Source organism: Equus asinus, chromosome 8, assembly GCF_041296235.1.
Source record: "Equus asinus isolate D_3611 breed Donkey chromosome 8, EquAss-T2T_v2, whole genome shotgun sequence".
Lineage (NCBI taxonomy): Eukaryota > Metazoa > Chordata > Mammalia > Perissodactyla > Equidae > Equus > Equus asinus.
Window position 1 is genome coordinate 89,418,256 of NC_091797.1, and position 16,768 is coordinate 89,435,023.

At 52.7% G+C, this 16,768-nt stretch overlaps 1 protein-coding gene across 5 annotated transcripts; it reads right to left on the bottom strand.

Moving 5' to 3' along the window:
- On the bottom strand, positions 1 to 15,333 carry TFIP11 (tuftelin interacting protein 11). Of its 5 annotated transcripts, none has more exons than XM_044775649.2 (13): positions 15,063 to 15,333; positions 13,207 to 13,424; positions 11,134 to 11,287; positions 10,681 to 10,837; positions 8,771 to 8,898; positions 7,065 to 7,217; positions 4,935 to 5,462; positions 4,712 to 4,818; positions 3,986 to 4,154; positions 3,302 to 3,545; positions 2,654 to 2,796; positions 1,990 to 2,155; positions 1 to 419 (listed from the first exon to the last, which is right to left on the bottom strand). In XM_044775649.2, exons 2-13 carry the CDS (start codon positions 13,413 to 13,415, stop codon positions 64 to 66), a joined length of 2,514 nt encoding a protein of 837 aa, XP_044631584.1. In that variant the 5' UTR covers positions 13,416 to 13,424; positions 15,063 to 15,333; the 3' UTR covers positions 1 to 63. The 5 variants fall into 5 exon arrangements, with proteins under 5 accessions (XP_044631584.1, XP_044631585.1, XP_044631587.1 ...); XM_044775650.2 differs by having other exon boundaries at positions 15,045 to 15,140; XM_044775652.2 differs by having other exon boundaries at positions 15,029 to 15,118.
- Positions 15,334 to 16,768: the final 1,435 nt, after the last annotated feature.

The following is a 16,768-nucleotide window of genomic DNA, read 5'->3' on the forward strand; positions in this document are numbered from 1 at the left end:
GTGGTTTAAAATCTCGTTTATTCATAAACATGTCCCTCTGGGGTCTGCTCTGCTGGCCGCCGTCTACTTGGCCATGTCAATCAGGCTCTGCAGGGAGGTGGGCACCCAGGTCTTCTCGCCCTGGACGAAGACCACTCCCCGGTCGATGTAGATGACGATGCGGCCGAAGGTGTAGAGCTGCTTCCCTTCGTGCCGCTTCCCGATGACGGGCATGAAGACGATGTTGTGCTCCTCGGCCTTGGTCTCAATGAGGTCCTTAAAGTTCATGGGCACGGAGCTGGCGGCCACGCCGATGCCCCTCTGGGCCATGTTCTCGGCCTCCCGTCGCTCCTGCATGGCCTCGTACTGGAAGTCCTTCCTCCGCTCCGTGTGGGTGAGGTAGGCAATGTTCTCCCGCGCTCCGGGCTGCATGTAGGCCCCTGGGAGATACAGAGGGAGGGAGTGAGGAGAGGTGCTCCCACAGGTGCCACCTCTTTCATACCTGCTTGTGACTCGCTCCAGTGCACCTCAAGGACACAAAGCACTAAACAGGTGATCGTGCACCACTGGTGGAAGTTGAGGGAACTACACTGCTCAGTTAGTGCCCATGCTGTGCTGGCGGCCCACATACTAGAAAACAGGAAGGTTGCCACGGATGTTAGCTCGGGATGAATCTTCCTCAGCCAAAAAAAAAAAGGGGGATCTGAAGATTTATGGCCAACACCTAGTAGCCAGAGAAATTATTATATATTCAACATGAAATGAAACATCCGCAAGGGACTTAGCCTTTCAGGGCTGGAAACCCCGACAGTCATCAGCCACTCGTCTGCTCCTGTCTTGGTTGGTGGAGTTTTCATTCCACTTGGCCAAAGGCGGCTTTTAGAACCTTGAAAACATATGGCCTGTCCCAAATCGATTCTTCACTTAGCCATACAGGCCCCTGGCCCTGGAAGAATTGCAAATCAGTCTAGGGAGCTGAAACACAGACGCTGAAGGATAACAGAGGACCACAAATGCCCAGTCTAACTGAGGGCAACAGTTCCAGGAGCTGGGGCCAGGGCCAGGGCGGCTGAGGAAGTTTCTAGAGTATGAAAACGGACATGGCCTACTGATGTCCTTGAAGGACCTGGATAGGTGGCCATAGAAGTCTGCTTGCCTCAAACAGTATATAATTATGTAATCCATGAATTCTAACTCTGTGTCCATGTAATAGGTTGAGCAGAGAGTTAGAGGCTCAGGAAGTAGAAATACAGTCCCAGCCGCCGCTCCTCAGCTCTGTGGCCTTGAACGAGCTCCTGGCCTTGTTGAGCTCATCTGTGAAACAAGGTTAGACAAGGGCCGCCAGCGGCCCTTGCTGTGAGAGGTGAGCACACTGCAACACAGGACTGGCTGAGCAGGCTCCCGAAACCCCTGATCTAGGCCGTAATGTACCTAGAACTGAGTGGTTTTGGGCACAGATATTAGTGAACAATCCACAGCCTACTTCTGACACGACAAAGACACCCCCTAGAGAGTGCTACATGCACACAAACAGTAACTTGCTTAATCCCTCTGGGTCTTTTAAGAGGACCCAGAAGTAGGTACTATTGCTGCTTACAGGTAAAGAAAATGGGGCTAAGAGTGGCTAAGCACCTACGAAGCATCAAACTGTCCACCCCCTCCATGCTGTGAGCTGTCACACTTGAGGGGCACACTCACACTGGTCGAGCAGCCGCACAATGAACCCTGACAGCCCCACAGCACCGTGGCTATCGGGGTGGGCCCTGGGGCAGCCCCACAGAGTGCGAGTCCAGCTTCAGTGGGACCATTCAGCAGAAATGCCCCTCCCAGTCACAGGAGGGCTGGGCGGCAGGTGCCAGCTACTTACGCAGCTGACCCCAGTGGGCGAGTCAGCGTCTGCTGGAGCGGAGGGGAGCCGCACCATGGGCAGCCCACAGGTCCTGAGCGCTCTGGCTCTGTGTCATTTACGTGTTCAGAAACGTGCGGCTCAGGGCCAGGACATCCACTCACCCACATTCGAGGACACGGCCCTGTTCATGATGTCAAGTGCTTCGTTAAATTTGTCCTTGACGGACGGGTGTGCCAGCACTTGGTCTGAGAACATGGACTTCCAACCCAGGTACCACTTGGTGATCTCCTCATAATTGGGGCTGTTACTGAGCCAGGAGCACAGCACCTGCCAAAAAGGAATAAATCAGAAACTTGCCTGCACGGCGGCAACAAATGAGAGCAGAACTCCCAAAGGGGCTGTCTTGTTTTGGTCCTGGTCCTATAAGCTGGTGCCACTTGTAGGGGATTATGGGGGCTCAACAGTCTGGCACTTAAGAGTCGGGAATTCAGAGTCAGCTCGGTAGCTAAGTGCCGGTGCACGTAAACACTCCAAGCCTTGGCCTCCTGCCTACACAACAGGGATCCCACAGTCCCTGCCCTCAGGGTTGTGCTGAAGAGTGGAGATAACGCAAATGTAAGTGGTTTACATCAGCATCCGGCATGTGGCGGGAACTTCACGGAATGGTAGTTGCTGTTACTGCTTAACATATTCCTACCCTAGCCTGTAATTTATTTGTTACATAAAACACTGTCGTCTGCCACTTATCCAAGGACTGAGCACCTGCAGTCAGATCTTAGCAAAAGATTAAGTGAGTTCTCCCATCCCCAGCAAAACCAAGTGTACCTGAAGCCACTTGGGGAAGAAGTGCTTTTCCAGAAGGCCCACGAGGCTGGAGACGGAGATCATCCCTTCCCAGTCGATGACCCAGTAAAAGGCGTCCATGTGCTGCTGGTGGGGGTTGATGACCAGCTCCCCAAGACACATCCCTGGAAGAGAAAGGCGGCCTCTAGGGCAGAGCCACGGGCGCACACGGAGCCGAGGCGGCCCCAGACCCTGTCTGTCTCTGATCTGCCTCAAAGGTCAATTTCAAGCTTTTGACGTAGCAATTCTTAAAAACTGGTTTTTTCTCTAACCCAGAAATAACTCTTATATATACTTAGAATCAACTATCAGAAATTTCAGAACACCAATGGCTATCCTGTTACCGGAAGCACAACCAGACCAACTAGGAACCAGAGGCACGATGACACTGAGTCTGACCGTCACCGTGGCCTGTTGGTCACCGCCGTGAGCAAGCACAGAAAGGACCCTGGTTATGTTTATGTGCAGCCTCAGTGCACAAACTGGAACCTCGTTCACTGTGAGAATTACTGTGTGGTGAGCTGCTGAGAGCTCAAAGACCGTGTTTTAAGCAGCGTGATCACTACCGCTGGCCACGGAAACCAGGGCACGGAAGCTGCTGGACTTGGATGCGTTTTCCCGTTGCCTCACCCAGTTTGGGCACTATGTTCTTGACCATGAATGCTTCCCAGGAGCCGGGTGTGAAGACCTCCTTCCAGGGCTGCAGGATGAGCTTGGCCGAGGAGTCGCTGGGGTGCCACTTCTGCAGGGCGCTGGACAGCTTGCTGCGGATGGGGGAGTAGAGCGGCTCCAGGCGCGCCTGCATGAGGGGCAGCCACGGGTGGATCCAGGAGTGGATGGGGACCGTGTCCGTCAGTGGGTTCCAGTTCTCCACCTGCAGGAGGAGTGGGGTGGTCACGACACCCTGTGCAGTGAAAGGTGTGGAGGCCACATGCTCTCTTGGCCAAGGTCCACATCCTTGGCACAGGTGTGGGAGACACCTTAGTACAAAGAGGCTGCCACAGTGCTCTGTAGGCATTTTGCACTACATTTCCCCAAAACAGAGACACTGACCAACAAACCTACCCATGAAATTGTGTTAAATCTCAGAAATGGCACAATTCTAATTTTATTAAAGAAAGCAAGAAAATGAACTCCCTATTAAGGGAAGCTTTGGGGGGAAAATGCTGAGAAAAGGCTGGAGTTAACGTTACAGGACAGTACCTGTGTTGACAAATTGTCAGGTGTTTTAACAGCACTGAGTCCATGAAGAGAAGTGCTGAACAAGCCCCCAAGGTCACTGATGACAGCTGTTGCCCCAACGCTGGGCCCTACCTCCTTCTGCAGCTTGGGGAAGATGAGCTGGTCCAGGATGTTATCTAGGATCCACACGGGGATAATGTGCACCCAGCTATCCAAAAAGTCCACCATCGGGTCACAGTTCCTTGGTTGCCACTGGGTGACAATGTTTCGAACGAAAGGCATCCAGACTTCCCAAATGAGCCTGTGAGAGAAAGCAGAGGGCAGGGGGCTGCTGCACGGATTGGTCTCCAAGTCACCCAAGTACCCACTGGCCTGACTGCACCTGCACCCGCCTGCCTGGCAGGGTTCCCAGGGGCCACACATGCTCACGGTCCCCAGCACAAGGGCCCCCTCCCCAGGCATTGCATGCTTTCCCGGCTAGAGTTCCCTCTGCACAGCCAACGCCTTTCATGGGTCACAGCTTGAACGCCACCTCCTCTGACAGCTCCGCTCCATCAGACAGATGCGCGTCCTTGTTATCCTCTGGCCCTGCCCAGTCGGCACCCTGGGTTTGTGTGTCCGCTTCCTCCTCCTCTCCCTCCTATGTGCCTTTCCACTTACTGTGGACAGAGGCTGCCTGCTTCTCTCCCAGGGCAAGCCCAGCACCCGGCACCTGCACCACACTCCACAGACACCTGACAAGCGTCTGGTGAATGAACACATGGACTGAAAGCCTAGAGCAGTGTCAGCCTGTAGCAGAGCGCCATGAAAGGCGAGTCCCCTACCTTCCCCCCCAGTACCCTGCCCCGCGCCGAGCACCTGTGAAAGGCGTCCGCCGAGAGGTCCTGCCCGCCGTGCGACAGGAGCTGGTCATTCTCCAGGAGGCTCTTCCACTTGGAGATGATCTCGGTGCCGTAAGTACAGTCCTGAGGAGAAGCAGAGCTGCTGAGAGGCCGCGGGGCAACGGCCCTCCTGCCCTCTGGACCTTCACTTAGAGCCAAGGCGCGGCCCAAACCAGAGGCTCGTTTCCCCAACAACTCACTTTGAGGGGGTCCCACTCCTTGAAGTACTCCTTCATGAGTGGGTAGACGATGGCCACGGCGAGGTCCACGCGGTCGGACATGCGGTACTCCTCGTAGTACTTGTCCTGCAGGGTCTCAAAGACGCGGGCGCACTCGTCCAGGGTGAGGGGGTCGCTGCAGCTGGGCTGCATGCGCCGCTCGCACTCCTCCACCATCTCCAGGACCTTGCTGAGGTTGGAGATGAGCCGCTCCTCGTGGTCCAGGACCTCCGACATCTTCTCCAGCTCGTGGGAGAGGTTCACCACCATGTCCCGCTCGTACTGCAGCTGCCGGTCGTTCTGGATGATCTCCTGCTCCGTGAGGTCGATGAGCAGCTGCAGGTTGTGCTCCAGCTCGGGCAGCGCGAAGCCCGGGGCCTTGGCCTCCTTGCCGGGCTGTGGCGGCTGCGGCGACTGCAGCGGCAGCCCGTCGTCGGGGACGTTGTGCTTGTGGCTGATCTGGCTGTAGCTGTAGTAGACCTTCTGCTCGCGGCCCGTCATGTCTATGACCTGGGAGAAGGCGGCAGGGGGCACGCGGGTTAGCGCTCACACAGCTGCCCTCAGCAACAAACGGCCAAGGCCGGGGACGGCTGGGTGCTGGTGGCGATGTGTGAGAAGCACCCCGTCCAGCAGAACTAGAGAGGGCAGTCTCTCAAAGTGGGGTCCATGCTGCGCTAGCCCAGAGGGCACTCAAGGACAAACGATCAGGGCACCGGGCGGCCCTAGACAGGATCCCTCTGGACAAGCCACACGGAGGAGCCCTGTCAGGAAGGCTCATGAAATTCGAATACAGGCTGTTTAGCGGAGAGGAAAATCTATTTTCATGGAAAAGCAGAGGCCGTACCAATCAAAGCAGGTAATAAACTACCTATACAATCAAAATACCACATTTCAGTAAAAAACACGCATATTTAGGCAAAGAAAAAGCTGGAAGGATGTACTTCAAGGTGTGAAAACTGCTAGTCTTTGGGAAGGAAAGAAAATCATAGTTTTAATGTTTCTGCCTCTGTATTTCCTAATCTTCTAAAATGTATGACTCAGTGCTCTGTAATAATGGTTTTTTAATTTAAAAACAAAATGAAACATAAAAAAAACCAGTTGCTGGACAAAGACAACCTAGGAAATGAGCTAATTCCAACATTTTAAGAAAAGTGAGGGAATGTGAATATGGACTAAGCTCTGAAACAGACTTTTGTGTCATCGCTTCAGATAAGAGTGGGATCCAGGAACCCCCGTCACTAGACTCACCTGGGAGAACCAGCATGGAGTCCTCGGGCCCAGCCTCGACCGACTCGGAAGTCTGGCTGGGGCCTGGACACCCGCATTCTTACCAGCACCCCCCGCCCCGCCAGGTGATCTCAGCACCAGGCCCTGACGTCTGAGAGCCCCGCTCCACAGTGAGCTCTGTGACACACTCTCCTACAGCGGACTACAACAGCCGGCCGTCGCCATGTTCTCTGGCTGCGTGTGAGAGTCACGGAAAACCTCAGGCTGGAGAGCACCTAACGGGCTGGAGTCTAATCTCTAAACAAAGCAGACGCTCCCTGCGGGTCTGCCCCGGGGACTCTCTCCTGCCGCCCTGGTCAGTGTGAGTGCGCCCTTCCCGGGCCGAAGAGCCTTTCATGCCTTCCTACCATTTACCCTGGGGACTGTACTTCCTCAAAAATGTCTGAAACAAAGACAAGGCGTAATATACAAACTGGCCTGCCACAAACGCAAACCAAACCAGGAGAAAGAGGGCTGGCAACAGGCGGGACCAAGTCGCAGCACGGCCACCCTCGGGGATTAAGCACTCACTAAAAACCACGCTCACCTGGAGTTTTTATAACAGGCATGTTCTTAAATTCACGGACTGTAAGCTCCAGAAAGCGGGGGACACTGTTTATCACTACGGGGTCACGAAGAGTTCCTGGCACACTGAGCACGTGAACAGGTGAATGGGGACATGCTGCTACCCAGTGAGAAAAGCAAGATAAAACAGAAAGCAAGCCTACACAGAAGGGACCCTGAGAACCTTAGAGAACATTCAGTGATGGCCTCTGGGGTGCGGGATTACGTTTCGTGTGTTTTCCAACACCCCCTCCCGGGCCAGGGGTCCAGAAGCCCCCGTACCTTGACCTGAGAAAGCTCCTTCTGGGGGGCGGTGAGCTTCTTGCTAACCCGGCCCTTGGCCTTCAGCTCTTCCACGGTCTTGTAAGAGTATTTGGGCTTCTTCTTGCTTCCGCTGGGGTCTTTCCTCCACTGGCTCAGCTCCTTCTGAAACTCCTGAGCCAGAGGGATGCAGTCAGTTCCAACGAGAGAGGTCCGCTTTTTACACCAGGTGGGCCACTGAGACCAGTCACAGACACGCCCTAGCTGCTGTCTCAGAGTTGCACACAGTCCTGTGCTAAGGACTGTGCCTGCGTGACACTAAAACCATCTACTGATATCCCTGACCCCATCCACCCTCTTACAAACAACCAGGTGCAGAAGGCGCGGTCGCGGACTGAGGAAAGAACACAAGGGAGAGGCAGCATTTACTGAGCATCTACCATGGCAGGCACTATGCTACTTTTAAATCTATCTCATGTAAAACTTAGAAACACAACATAAGGATTTTTTTAAGTACACAAAGCCCTGGTTCTAAGTTAAAATGGAGGTAAAGAAGCAAGCCCCTAAGTTTCAAGGCAGATATCTTTTGTAATCAGGGTTTGCAAAACTTCTCTGCATGAAGACCTAAGTAAACGAGGAAAGTGCTGGTCTGAGGGTAGCAGAGTGCAGCCCACAGAAGTGGGCTCCCCGCCTGTCATTTTGTTCATCTCACACTGGTTTAAAACTTGTAATTTTCTCTCAAAAAAAGTCTGGACTTCTACTTTGGGAAAATCAGACGATCAGGCCACACTGAGCCCACCTTCTCCAGGGACAGTCCCCTAGAGCTGAACAGAGAGTGCCCCTTTGCAGGGGCTCTGCCCTCGCCCGCCTGCCTCAGGCCCGGCCGCGCCTCACTGCCCACAGCTGGCTCCCCTCCCTCACTTCTGCGGCAAGCCTGGCACCTGCTGCCTCCTAAGTCTGCGAGCCCCTGGCTCAGAGCCGTCAGTGCCACCTTACGCAAGGTCTCCTTCCTCAGGAAGGGAGAGGGTCAGTGACAAGGTGGCAACACGTGTCTCTGCAGCTGCCCGCTTTCCCTTGTCAATGCAAAGGAAAGAAAGTACTTCCATCCCGAGAGCTGGTCCTCTACCACCGCAGCAAAGCCACACCCCTGACAGCAGGTGGCTCCCTGCTGCACTCAGATGAGACCCCAGCCCCCAACATGGCCTTCAGGGCCCAGGGGTGTGGCCCGCCCTTCTCTCAGTGCACTTCCTTCCCCTCCCTGCTTGGTGGGCTTCCATCCTGCCACAACGCTTCCTCTATGGTCTCTTCACCGTCAAGCTCGGAGCTTCTCTCAGTGGCCTCTTGACTCGTCCTACGGCTGGCGCCTTCTCCCCTGCCAGGTGTCAACGGCAATGTCCCCTTCCCTAAGAGGTCTTCCCTGACCACCCTATCTATTAAAGTAGGCCACCCTTCCTCCCACACCCCCCACACTTATTTCCTTCTGGGCACTTCCTAGCACTTATTGCTCTCTCTGACACACCGTAGCTGCTTGTTTTCTGTCTCTCTATCCCCCGGGCTCTAAGCCCATTCATCCTGGTACACCCAGCCTCCAGCACAGCACCTGCCCAGAGGTGTGCAATGACCACCCACAGATTCACAGGATACAAACGAATGAGCAAATGAACGAACGCGCGAACAGCGATCTGAAATGGCACAGCCACCGCCCCCATCTCCTGACCCCTGCTTACCTCCTCGGCCTCCTCCTCTGAGTCGACCACGGGGAAGTCCTGCAGGGCCTGGGGGGTGCGCTCGGAGCCGTAGGCCCCCACAGCGCCTTTGCCCTTTCTCTGCTTGGCTTCGATCGGGTTGATGATACCTGACAAATTCCGGCAAAGGGAGAGAAGAGGGACTTTAGATCACAGCAGTTCCTGTCTCTGGATAAGCCCCCCAGTGAAGTCACTTCCGTGGTCCTTACACACAGGGCCCTACCCAGGAAGGAGAGCCTTCCTGCCCTCGGAACACTGTTCAGACCCGTGGGATTTGGAACTTCTGGGCATTTCTGCGGCCACAGAACACTTTGACATTGGGTTATTTATGCCCTACGTACGGATTTCCATTTCCACCTGGCCTCTTTCTTTTAGTGGACCAGAAGAAAAGAGAGCAATGTGTGTATAACTGGGAACTCTGGCATACCAGATTCTCCCCTTCGCGCATCTGGAAGCCTCCAATAAGGAAGGGCGGTCATTCAGATACTCTCTCTCTTCTGACCGAAGTGAGGAGAAGCTGCAATTTCCTATGAGACTCCAGCTATCCTACTTAGCAGTTCACATCCTCTCCCTGGTTAATAACATGTTTAAGCCTTGGAAATAAATATGCTTTTCTCACAAGAGTTTACAAACAGGACAACGATGTTTCAGACAAGAGTCCCTCCCACCTCAAACTTCCCACCCCCACCCGCTTCCAGTTAGTCCTGGTGAAATCTCAAATTAGAATGGCCCCCTCACTCTCATTCCAGCTCACCATTCGAGCTTCACTCGAGTTCATGGGCTTTTATACAGCCGATGTTTTCAACACATAACCTGCATTTAACTTTAACAATTACTTAGGGAGTGGAATCTGACTTGGAGAGAATACGATCGTTTATATCCAGTTGGCGACTGCTCAGGGGCAAGGTCAAGGAGAGGGAAAACAGGCTCCTGCAGGAGGGATCCAAGCGCTTGGTTTGAGCGGCTTTGGTATCGAGGCGATACAGACGTGTGAGAGGAGCTGTGTCCTGACAGGGCCAGGGGTGAGGACAAGAGGAGACAGCACTGCTGAGCAAAGACACAGCGAACCAATGCAGGATTTGCTCAGCCAATTTCACAGCTACACATCTCTAGCTATTAAAAAAGCTATAGACATGGAGCTGGCCTGGTGGCGTAGGGGTTAAGCTTGCATGCTCTGCTTTAGCAGCCCGGGGTTCACAGGTTCAGATCCGGGGCGCGGACCTACCCACCGCTCATCAAGCCATGCTGTGACAGCATCCCACATAAAATAGAGGAAGTTGGCACAGATGTTAGCTCAGGGACAATCTTCCTCACAAAAAAAGAAAAAGTTTTATTGATACTCCTGAAGGACAAATAACTGTATTTGCAAAGCTGAAACCCTTGTGAGCAGGGACTGCAAACTCATATGCCTTCAGGGCCCAGGAAAATTAACATCAACAAGTGAAGTGGGTTGTGGTGAAGGACAACGGAGTGGCAGAGCCTGCTCCCAAGAGAAGCCATGGGCACTGACCCAGAGCAGCGAGGATTCAGAGAAACCAATTACTGCCAGGCAAAATCTAAAATTTCAAGTGAAACTGGCTGATTTCTAAACGCTGCCAACAAATCCAGTTTTTTTACAAACACTGCACAGGTCAAAAAGAAGCCTGTCTCAGCCTGTCAGTTTGCAGCCTGTTTGGCCCCTAACCCTTTTCCTCCTGCTGAAACAAGTATTTCATGAGTGGGACAGAGCAAGGGAGCTCAGAAGCACAACTGTCTGGTGACAGGAGACCGGCTGGGAGTGAAAGTACTTCTGAAAGAGAAAAGCAAACCCCTCCCCAAACTGCTCTGCCTCGCTCCGCCCGTGCCCCCCCCACCCCCACCCCGCCGTGCACCACAGGGCGAGGGCCCCACACCTTGAGCGTTCTTCCCGAGGCCCCTCCCGGGGACATAACCCATCTTCTGGAGAAGCTTCTGTCCAATTCCTTTTGTGTGTCTCTCCCAGCTGCCAAAATCCATGAAAGACTTGGTTCCGCCAGCAAAGCCTTTCTGGCTGGGTTTAAAATTCCCTCCCTGAAAAGACGAAAAATCAAAGTTTAACTGATGGAAAAAGAAAGAGAAGAAAAACCTAAGAAAGCAAGCTTAGCTGATGGGAAAATGGCCTGGCAAGTCACAGAGCGTTTAGGAAAATGTCATAGGAACCAAAAATATACCTGTGATGTGTGTTAGGAAAGAAAAGAGACTGCGCTGCCTACGTCGCACTCGCAGAAACCCGCCACCACAAGGAGAAACCCACACGACTGCCTCTGCCCGAGAGCCCAGCTTGCTAGGAGATGCTTGGGCCGCACAATTGTGTGATAAAGATGTACCGTTTTTAACTTCTTGGGTCCGTAATCCTTAGGAAAGTCATCCTGCTTAACAGGCTTCTCTTCATCATCGGAATCTTCCAGCTCCGCCTCCTCTGCTGCCCCCTTCTTGAGCCCTGCGCTGATGAAGTTGACTGGCGCTGAGTAGTCACGGGCCCTGCAGGCAAACCATGACACCCCAGAGGGTCTGTAAAGAACTCCGCTGCGGCCATCCCTTGTAGAAACGCTGCCGCCAGAGAATTCCTTAGAGTGGACCCCGGGATCCATTTTAAAGAGCAACAGATTTACTTCTGTCCAAAGGCCCACATCTGGCTTCCTTTAGTCACATTTAACATCCCTATCTGCTGTGAAGTCAACTCTATGGTTGAAAAGTTATCAATATCAATGCAGAGTTGATTAAAACTTCAAAATATCATGTGATAATCCAACTTTCCTTTTACATTTTTTCATTAACTTTAAAAAGCATTTGCTTGGGACACTATTTTAGGTAAAAAAATCAAAGAAATTCTGATAGATAAAAATCAAAACTAAAATACATTAGAAGAGACTATATGAATGGAAAGTACATTAACAATTATATCAAGCAAACTCTTAGGAAAGTTCATGTCCATTGAATTTATTTGAATATGAAAACTAAACTAAAATACCTAAGAAATTAACTCCATGAGATGGAAAGCACTGATCTGAGTCCTGGCTGCCTCAAGAACAGCACTTACAGTGTCATTAACCTCAGTTCCCTTTTGTGTAAACAAAGCTGGTATGTTTGTACTGTGGCTAAAGGAACATACAGAAAAGATTCCAATGAGAAACCCTGAGAATATTGCAAAATAAAGAAAGGTTTTTTAAAAATGACCAACCTAGTAATTAAATATCCCCTTGACAGCAATAGAATTCAGAGTATTTTTCCCTAACAGACACAATGTAACTTAGTGGTTAAGAGCTCAGACAGGCCCAGATGCTCCTAGCCTAGCTATGTGACCTTTGGCCTCAGTTTCTTAATCTATAAGATGGCATAACAATGGTACCTTTCTCATGGTAAATGAGACCAGGCAGGTGAAGAACCCAGAACAGGAAAGCAGCCAATAGATGCTGGCTCTCATAATCTTATGATTATGCAATTCTCGACCTCTGATCTATTTACCATCCACTTTTAGATTTCCTTCCTGAATGAGAAGGGGTTGAACTGATCTCTATACTCTTTCTCCCCAGCCTCCTTTGTGAAAAAGGCAAAGTCACAGTAGGCTGGAGCCTACAGGGCACAGATGGGGACAGGGAGACGAACCCAAGCCTGCTACACGCTGGCTGAGCGAGTTGTGGCCCACGCACAGGTGACTCCACACTGAGGGGGAGACGTGCAGCCTGAACCCTCATCTCCCTGCCGCCATGTCTGCCGGGGTCTCCCCGCCCTGAGGGACCACTGCCTCCCCACAGAGCTCACTCTTCCACGGCGGCTCCAGGCCAACTCTGCACACCAGCAAAGGGTCTTCTCCGGACGCAGCCCGCCCCACGTCACACCCTCCCTACCACAGACCCTCGGGCCTCCTCGAACTACGCTCCCCTCCCTCTCTCCACTCCGTAGCCTCATGGATACCTGGACACCCCGTTGCCTCCCACCGAGGGCCTTTGCTTACCGGCGCCTCTCCTACCACCCTGGTTACCTTCTTTCGTGTCAGCTCAAGGGTCGCTTCTCCAGAGAAATGTTCCCCAAATAGGGCAAGCACCCTAAAATGTGCTCCCCGGCAGGTCCTAAATCACAGTGACAGACCTCCCTTGTGTGAGTGGCTGATTAACACCTGTCTCCATCCACTGGAGTCTGGGCTCGTGAAAGGCAAAGACTGGGTCTGCAGCACAAGGTCTAACAGACGTAAGCAGGCAATAAATACGAAGTGACGACTAGCAAGGGGGAGCAACAGTCTAGCCTACAGAGGAAACGGGACCTCCCTAGCTGAGGGCGTAGCTCAGGGACTCGGGAAGGCCAGGAGAGAAGTATATTGAGCAGGGTATCTCCCCACACTCCCTCTCTATCTTCTCTCCCTTCCGTAAAGCAAGGGGAAGCGGCCCCACGCCGGCCAGTACCGTTTGCCTCCAAAGCTGGGCCTCTCTTCATCCGAGTCTCGCTCTGCCCACACTCCGTAGGTGGCCTCTTCCTTGGTCTGCCAGTGGCGCTGCCGGTTGGGGTTGAATTCATTCTGGAGATCCCAGTCGGTGATCTCGAAGTTCTCCCGCTCGTCGTCGTCATCATCCATGCGGCCTTCCCCGTCCCGGTACAAGTGGGACAGCGACATGGCCAGTCACTAAAGGAAGGGATAAAAAAGATGCAGTCTGTGCCCTGTGAGTCCCTTCTCCTTGCTGCCTGCAAAACTCCCTCCAAACGGAAAGCCCATTAAAACCACTGTTACAACTCAATAAGGCAGACATTAAAAACATATTTTAGAAAACAATCGGTACTAAAACAGGAAGAACAAAAGACTAGTCCCAACAGTCTAGGTGATTCTGAAGCATGATTCCCTTGTCCTAGTCAATGTCATAAAACATCACACACGCTCACATGGACACAAACCACATAAAAATAACTAACTATGTTTATATACTATTGCCTCAGAAATTGGGGGGACATCTTCCTGGACCCCAGGTTTTATTGTCTTTTTCCATTGTTCAGGAAAGAGTTACACTGGACCCCTGGCAGTCCCAGGAGAGTGCTATTCTAGAACGTGCTTTCTGAAATACATTACTTGATGATGAAACCCTAAGACTTAGTTTTCCTCTCCAAACACAAAACTCTTCTGATGAGCTGGCAAGCAGTCTTAACTATGAACACTCCCTCAACAGTCAGACATCCACGGATTGGACAGAGAAGGCAACTCTCTCTAAGTGGGCGATGGGATTCAGCTGTCTCTTTCTTAAATGGACTAACTACTATACCAACCTTTGAGAATGCCTGTAAGACAGATTCAGTGAGACGGTGCTTAGAAAACACTTAGCTCAGAATAAGAGCTCAGGGAACAACAGCTGTTACTGGAGTCTCATGATTAGGATCAGCATCATCACTATTATTGGATTACGGAGTGAACCTAGCAAAGTGGTTGTGAAATCAGGTACTAAAATCACAGCCTGAGTTCAAATCCCAACTCTACCAGGTACTCAATGTATGAGTACTCAATACACACGAGGTGCCAAGCATGGGGCACTACCCGGAAATACATTCAATATGTGACACTGACGGGTCTACCGGTTGCTGCAAGCACCCTTCAGGAACAGGTAGCTTGCTACTTCCACAGGCGGTGGCAAACTCCGGTCAGCTCTGTTAGAAAGTCGTCCCCGCTTATGTTACTCAGGGGTGCACTGGTGGGGTGCTGTGGGACCCACACTCCCCCAAGAGTGCAGAGGAGGGAAATGTCCTGGGGCCGGAGGGGGGGGGGGGGGTCCCGGGTACATGGGAGTCAGCAATGCCGCTGCCTCCTTGGGCACAGGGCCTGGCAGTAATTGCAGAGTTCTCACGAGTTAGAGAGCCCTCGGTAGATGCTCAGCACTGGCTGGACGCTTCATCAAGACACTTCCACGAGGTAGGTCCCATGAGCGTTTCCCTATGGGCTTCAGATAAGAAACACGAGCCCAGCGAGGTTACACAGCTTGCCCTAGGTCCTCCGCGGGCAGGCCTCGACACCAGGTGGGCCCGAGGCCCCGGCTCGGCGTCTCCACTCTGTCGTGCACGCCTCGCGGTGGAGGCCCGGTTCCCCACTCGACCCAGGCCCCGACTCCCGGCGACCCCGAGCCGCCCGGCCTCCCCTGGCCTAGGCAGAGCCGTCTGCCGTGGAAGCCGCACGGCGAGACCGAGGCCGCCTTCGCCCAGCCCTCGCCCCGACTCCCACCGGCGCGCGTCTCCCGAGCCCCCTCCCACCCCGCGGCCCGCTCGCCTGTCCCGGGTCCCGTACGGAACACAGTATCCCACTCCGCGCGAGGAGTCCGCCGCTCCGGCAGCCGCACCCCGGAAGTGTCTAGACCGGCGCGCCGGAAATGACGTTGCTAGACGGCAGAAGTGGCGCGCTGGTTGCCATGGCAGCAACGGAAGGCTTCAGCGGGTCTGGCTCTAGGGCGGCCGCGCTGCGGTGCTAGAAAGGAGACGGGGACGTTCAGGGTCCCCACTGCCTGGGGGCTGGCTTCCCGGCCACGTCGGCCTCCCTGCCGCGCCCGCTTCGTAGAGACGCCCAGCCTGTAACGACTGGTGGACGTCGCCGAGCCGTCTTGGCCTAAGGACACTCCTCTGCCAGCCTGAGATTCTAAATCTGTAAAATGGGCATATAGGACTAGCTCATGGACGGTTGTGGGGAGTAGGGTGAGACAGTAGGGGGCGGAAGACGGCATTCCGCTGGGAATAATGAAGCTCAGGACTGTCTCCAGTATCTTGGGGGCTCTCAGTAGAAGCATCATCGTGGGCTCAGAGCAATTGCCTTATATAGGAGTCTGAGGGAGTGAAGGAATGAATGGGCAATCTCTGGGAGTCCCAAGTATTTCCCCCAGGAAATCTGTCCATTCTCTTCCTTTCCGACTGCTTGGTAAATAAATTCGTCCACTCACTGACTAATAACAATGTACTGAGTGTCTGCACTGTGCTAGGCTCAGGGGATACAATGAAGAAAGCAAGCACCGGCCCTCCTGGGGTATCTGTGGGCACACAGGCTCTGGAGTTCCAGTCGCCGCTCTGCCACTTACCAGCTGTGGGCCTTGGGCGAGTCAGTACATCTCCCTAAGCCTCATTCTCTCTTCTGCAAAATGGTTGAAGATCCAATGACATAAAGTATGTAAGCAATTAAAACTGCCTGGCACCCAGTAGGTGTTTGGGAAGTGTTAGCTGTTTGCTTATGTTCTCTCTCTTCTCTTTCTCCTCTGAGGGATGAAAAAATCCAAGAGGCAATTGTTGGCATGTACAAGGAGCTCTGGCCTTGGAGTCAAAAGATTTAGGTCTAACTTCACACTGTTGGTATTAATTAAATGGGAACCTACATGAAGCCAATTAAATGCCAGCTTCTTGTGAATGGGGATTGTGACTTAATGGTCTCTCTATCCCCAGTGACATGTAGTGTCACTGTGCCTGACACAAAGTATGTACTTAGGAAAGAAATTAGTGAGGTTTTAATACAGGAGAAGGCCAGGAAAAGAGTCTAAGAGACTAAACGGTCCACTAGGGAGCAGAGTGAGAGAAACAGATGAGATAAACCGTTTTGAGTCTGGGCCTGAAAATGTATACGCCTCTGTTTATAGCCCAAAGCCAAAAATAGAAGTAAGCTTGGCTTCTCGGTAGCTATGTCTGTAGCTTCACAGCAGAGCTTATGGAGCTGAAGTTACTTTGATCATGAGGGACGGATGGGTTTGCTTCACCAAATGGACCCCATGATGTGGCTCCTGGAGAAGAGAAGTCGTGGACTGTTGCGGCATCATTAAAATGCAGGCTCTGAACAAGTGATCAGAGCGCACATCCTCAAGAATGGAAGGAATGGAAATCACGTACCACGTGACAGGATGCCCTGAGAAGGTCGCAACATCACTCTTGTGATAATCCTACCAAAGATGCATAGCTTGAATGGAATCAGGAGGATACATAAGACAAAGAATGTCCCAAATAAAGGGACATTCTCCAAAA

What these genes read in the sequence shown, in the direction of transcription:
- TFIP11 (XM_044775649.2), bottom strand. Translation starts at nt 13,415, where the DNA reads ATGTCGCTGTCCCACTTGTACCGGGACGGGGAAGGCCGCATGGATGAT. An exon ending in CCTCGGGAAGAACGCTCAAG is followed by an intron (nt 8,899 to 10,680) that starts GTGTGGGGCCCT and finishes GGAATTTGTCAG; the next exon opens with GTATCATCAACCCGATCGAA. An exon ending in GGCCGTGTCCTCGAATGTGG is followed by an intron (nt 420 to 1,989) that starts GTGAGTGGATGT and finishes TGTATCTCCCAG; the next exon opens with GGGCCTACATGCAGCCCGGA.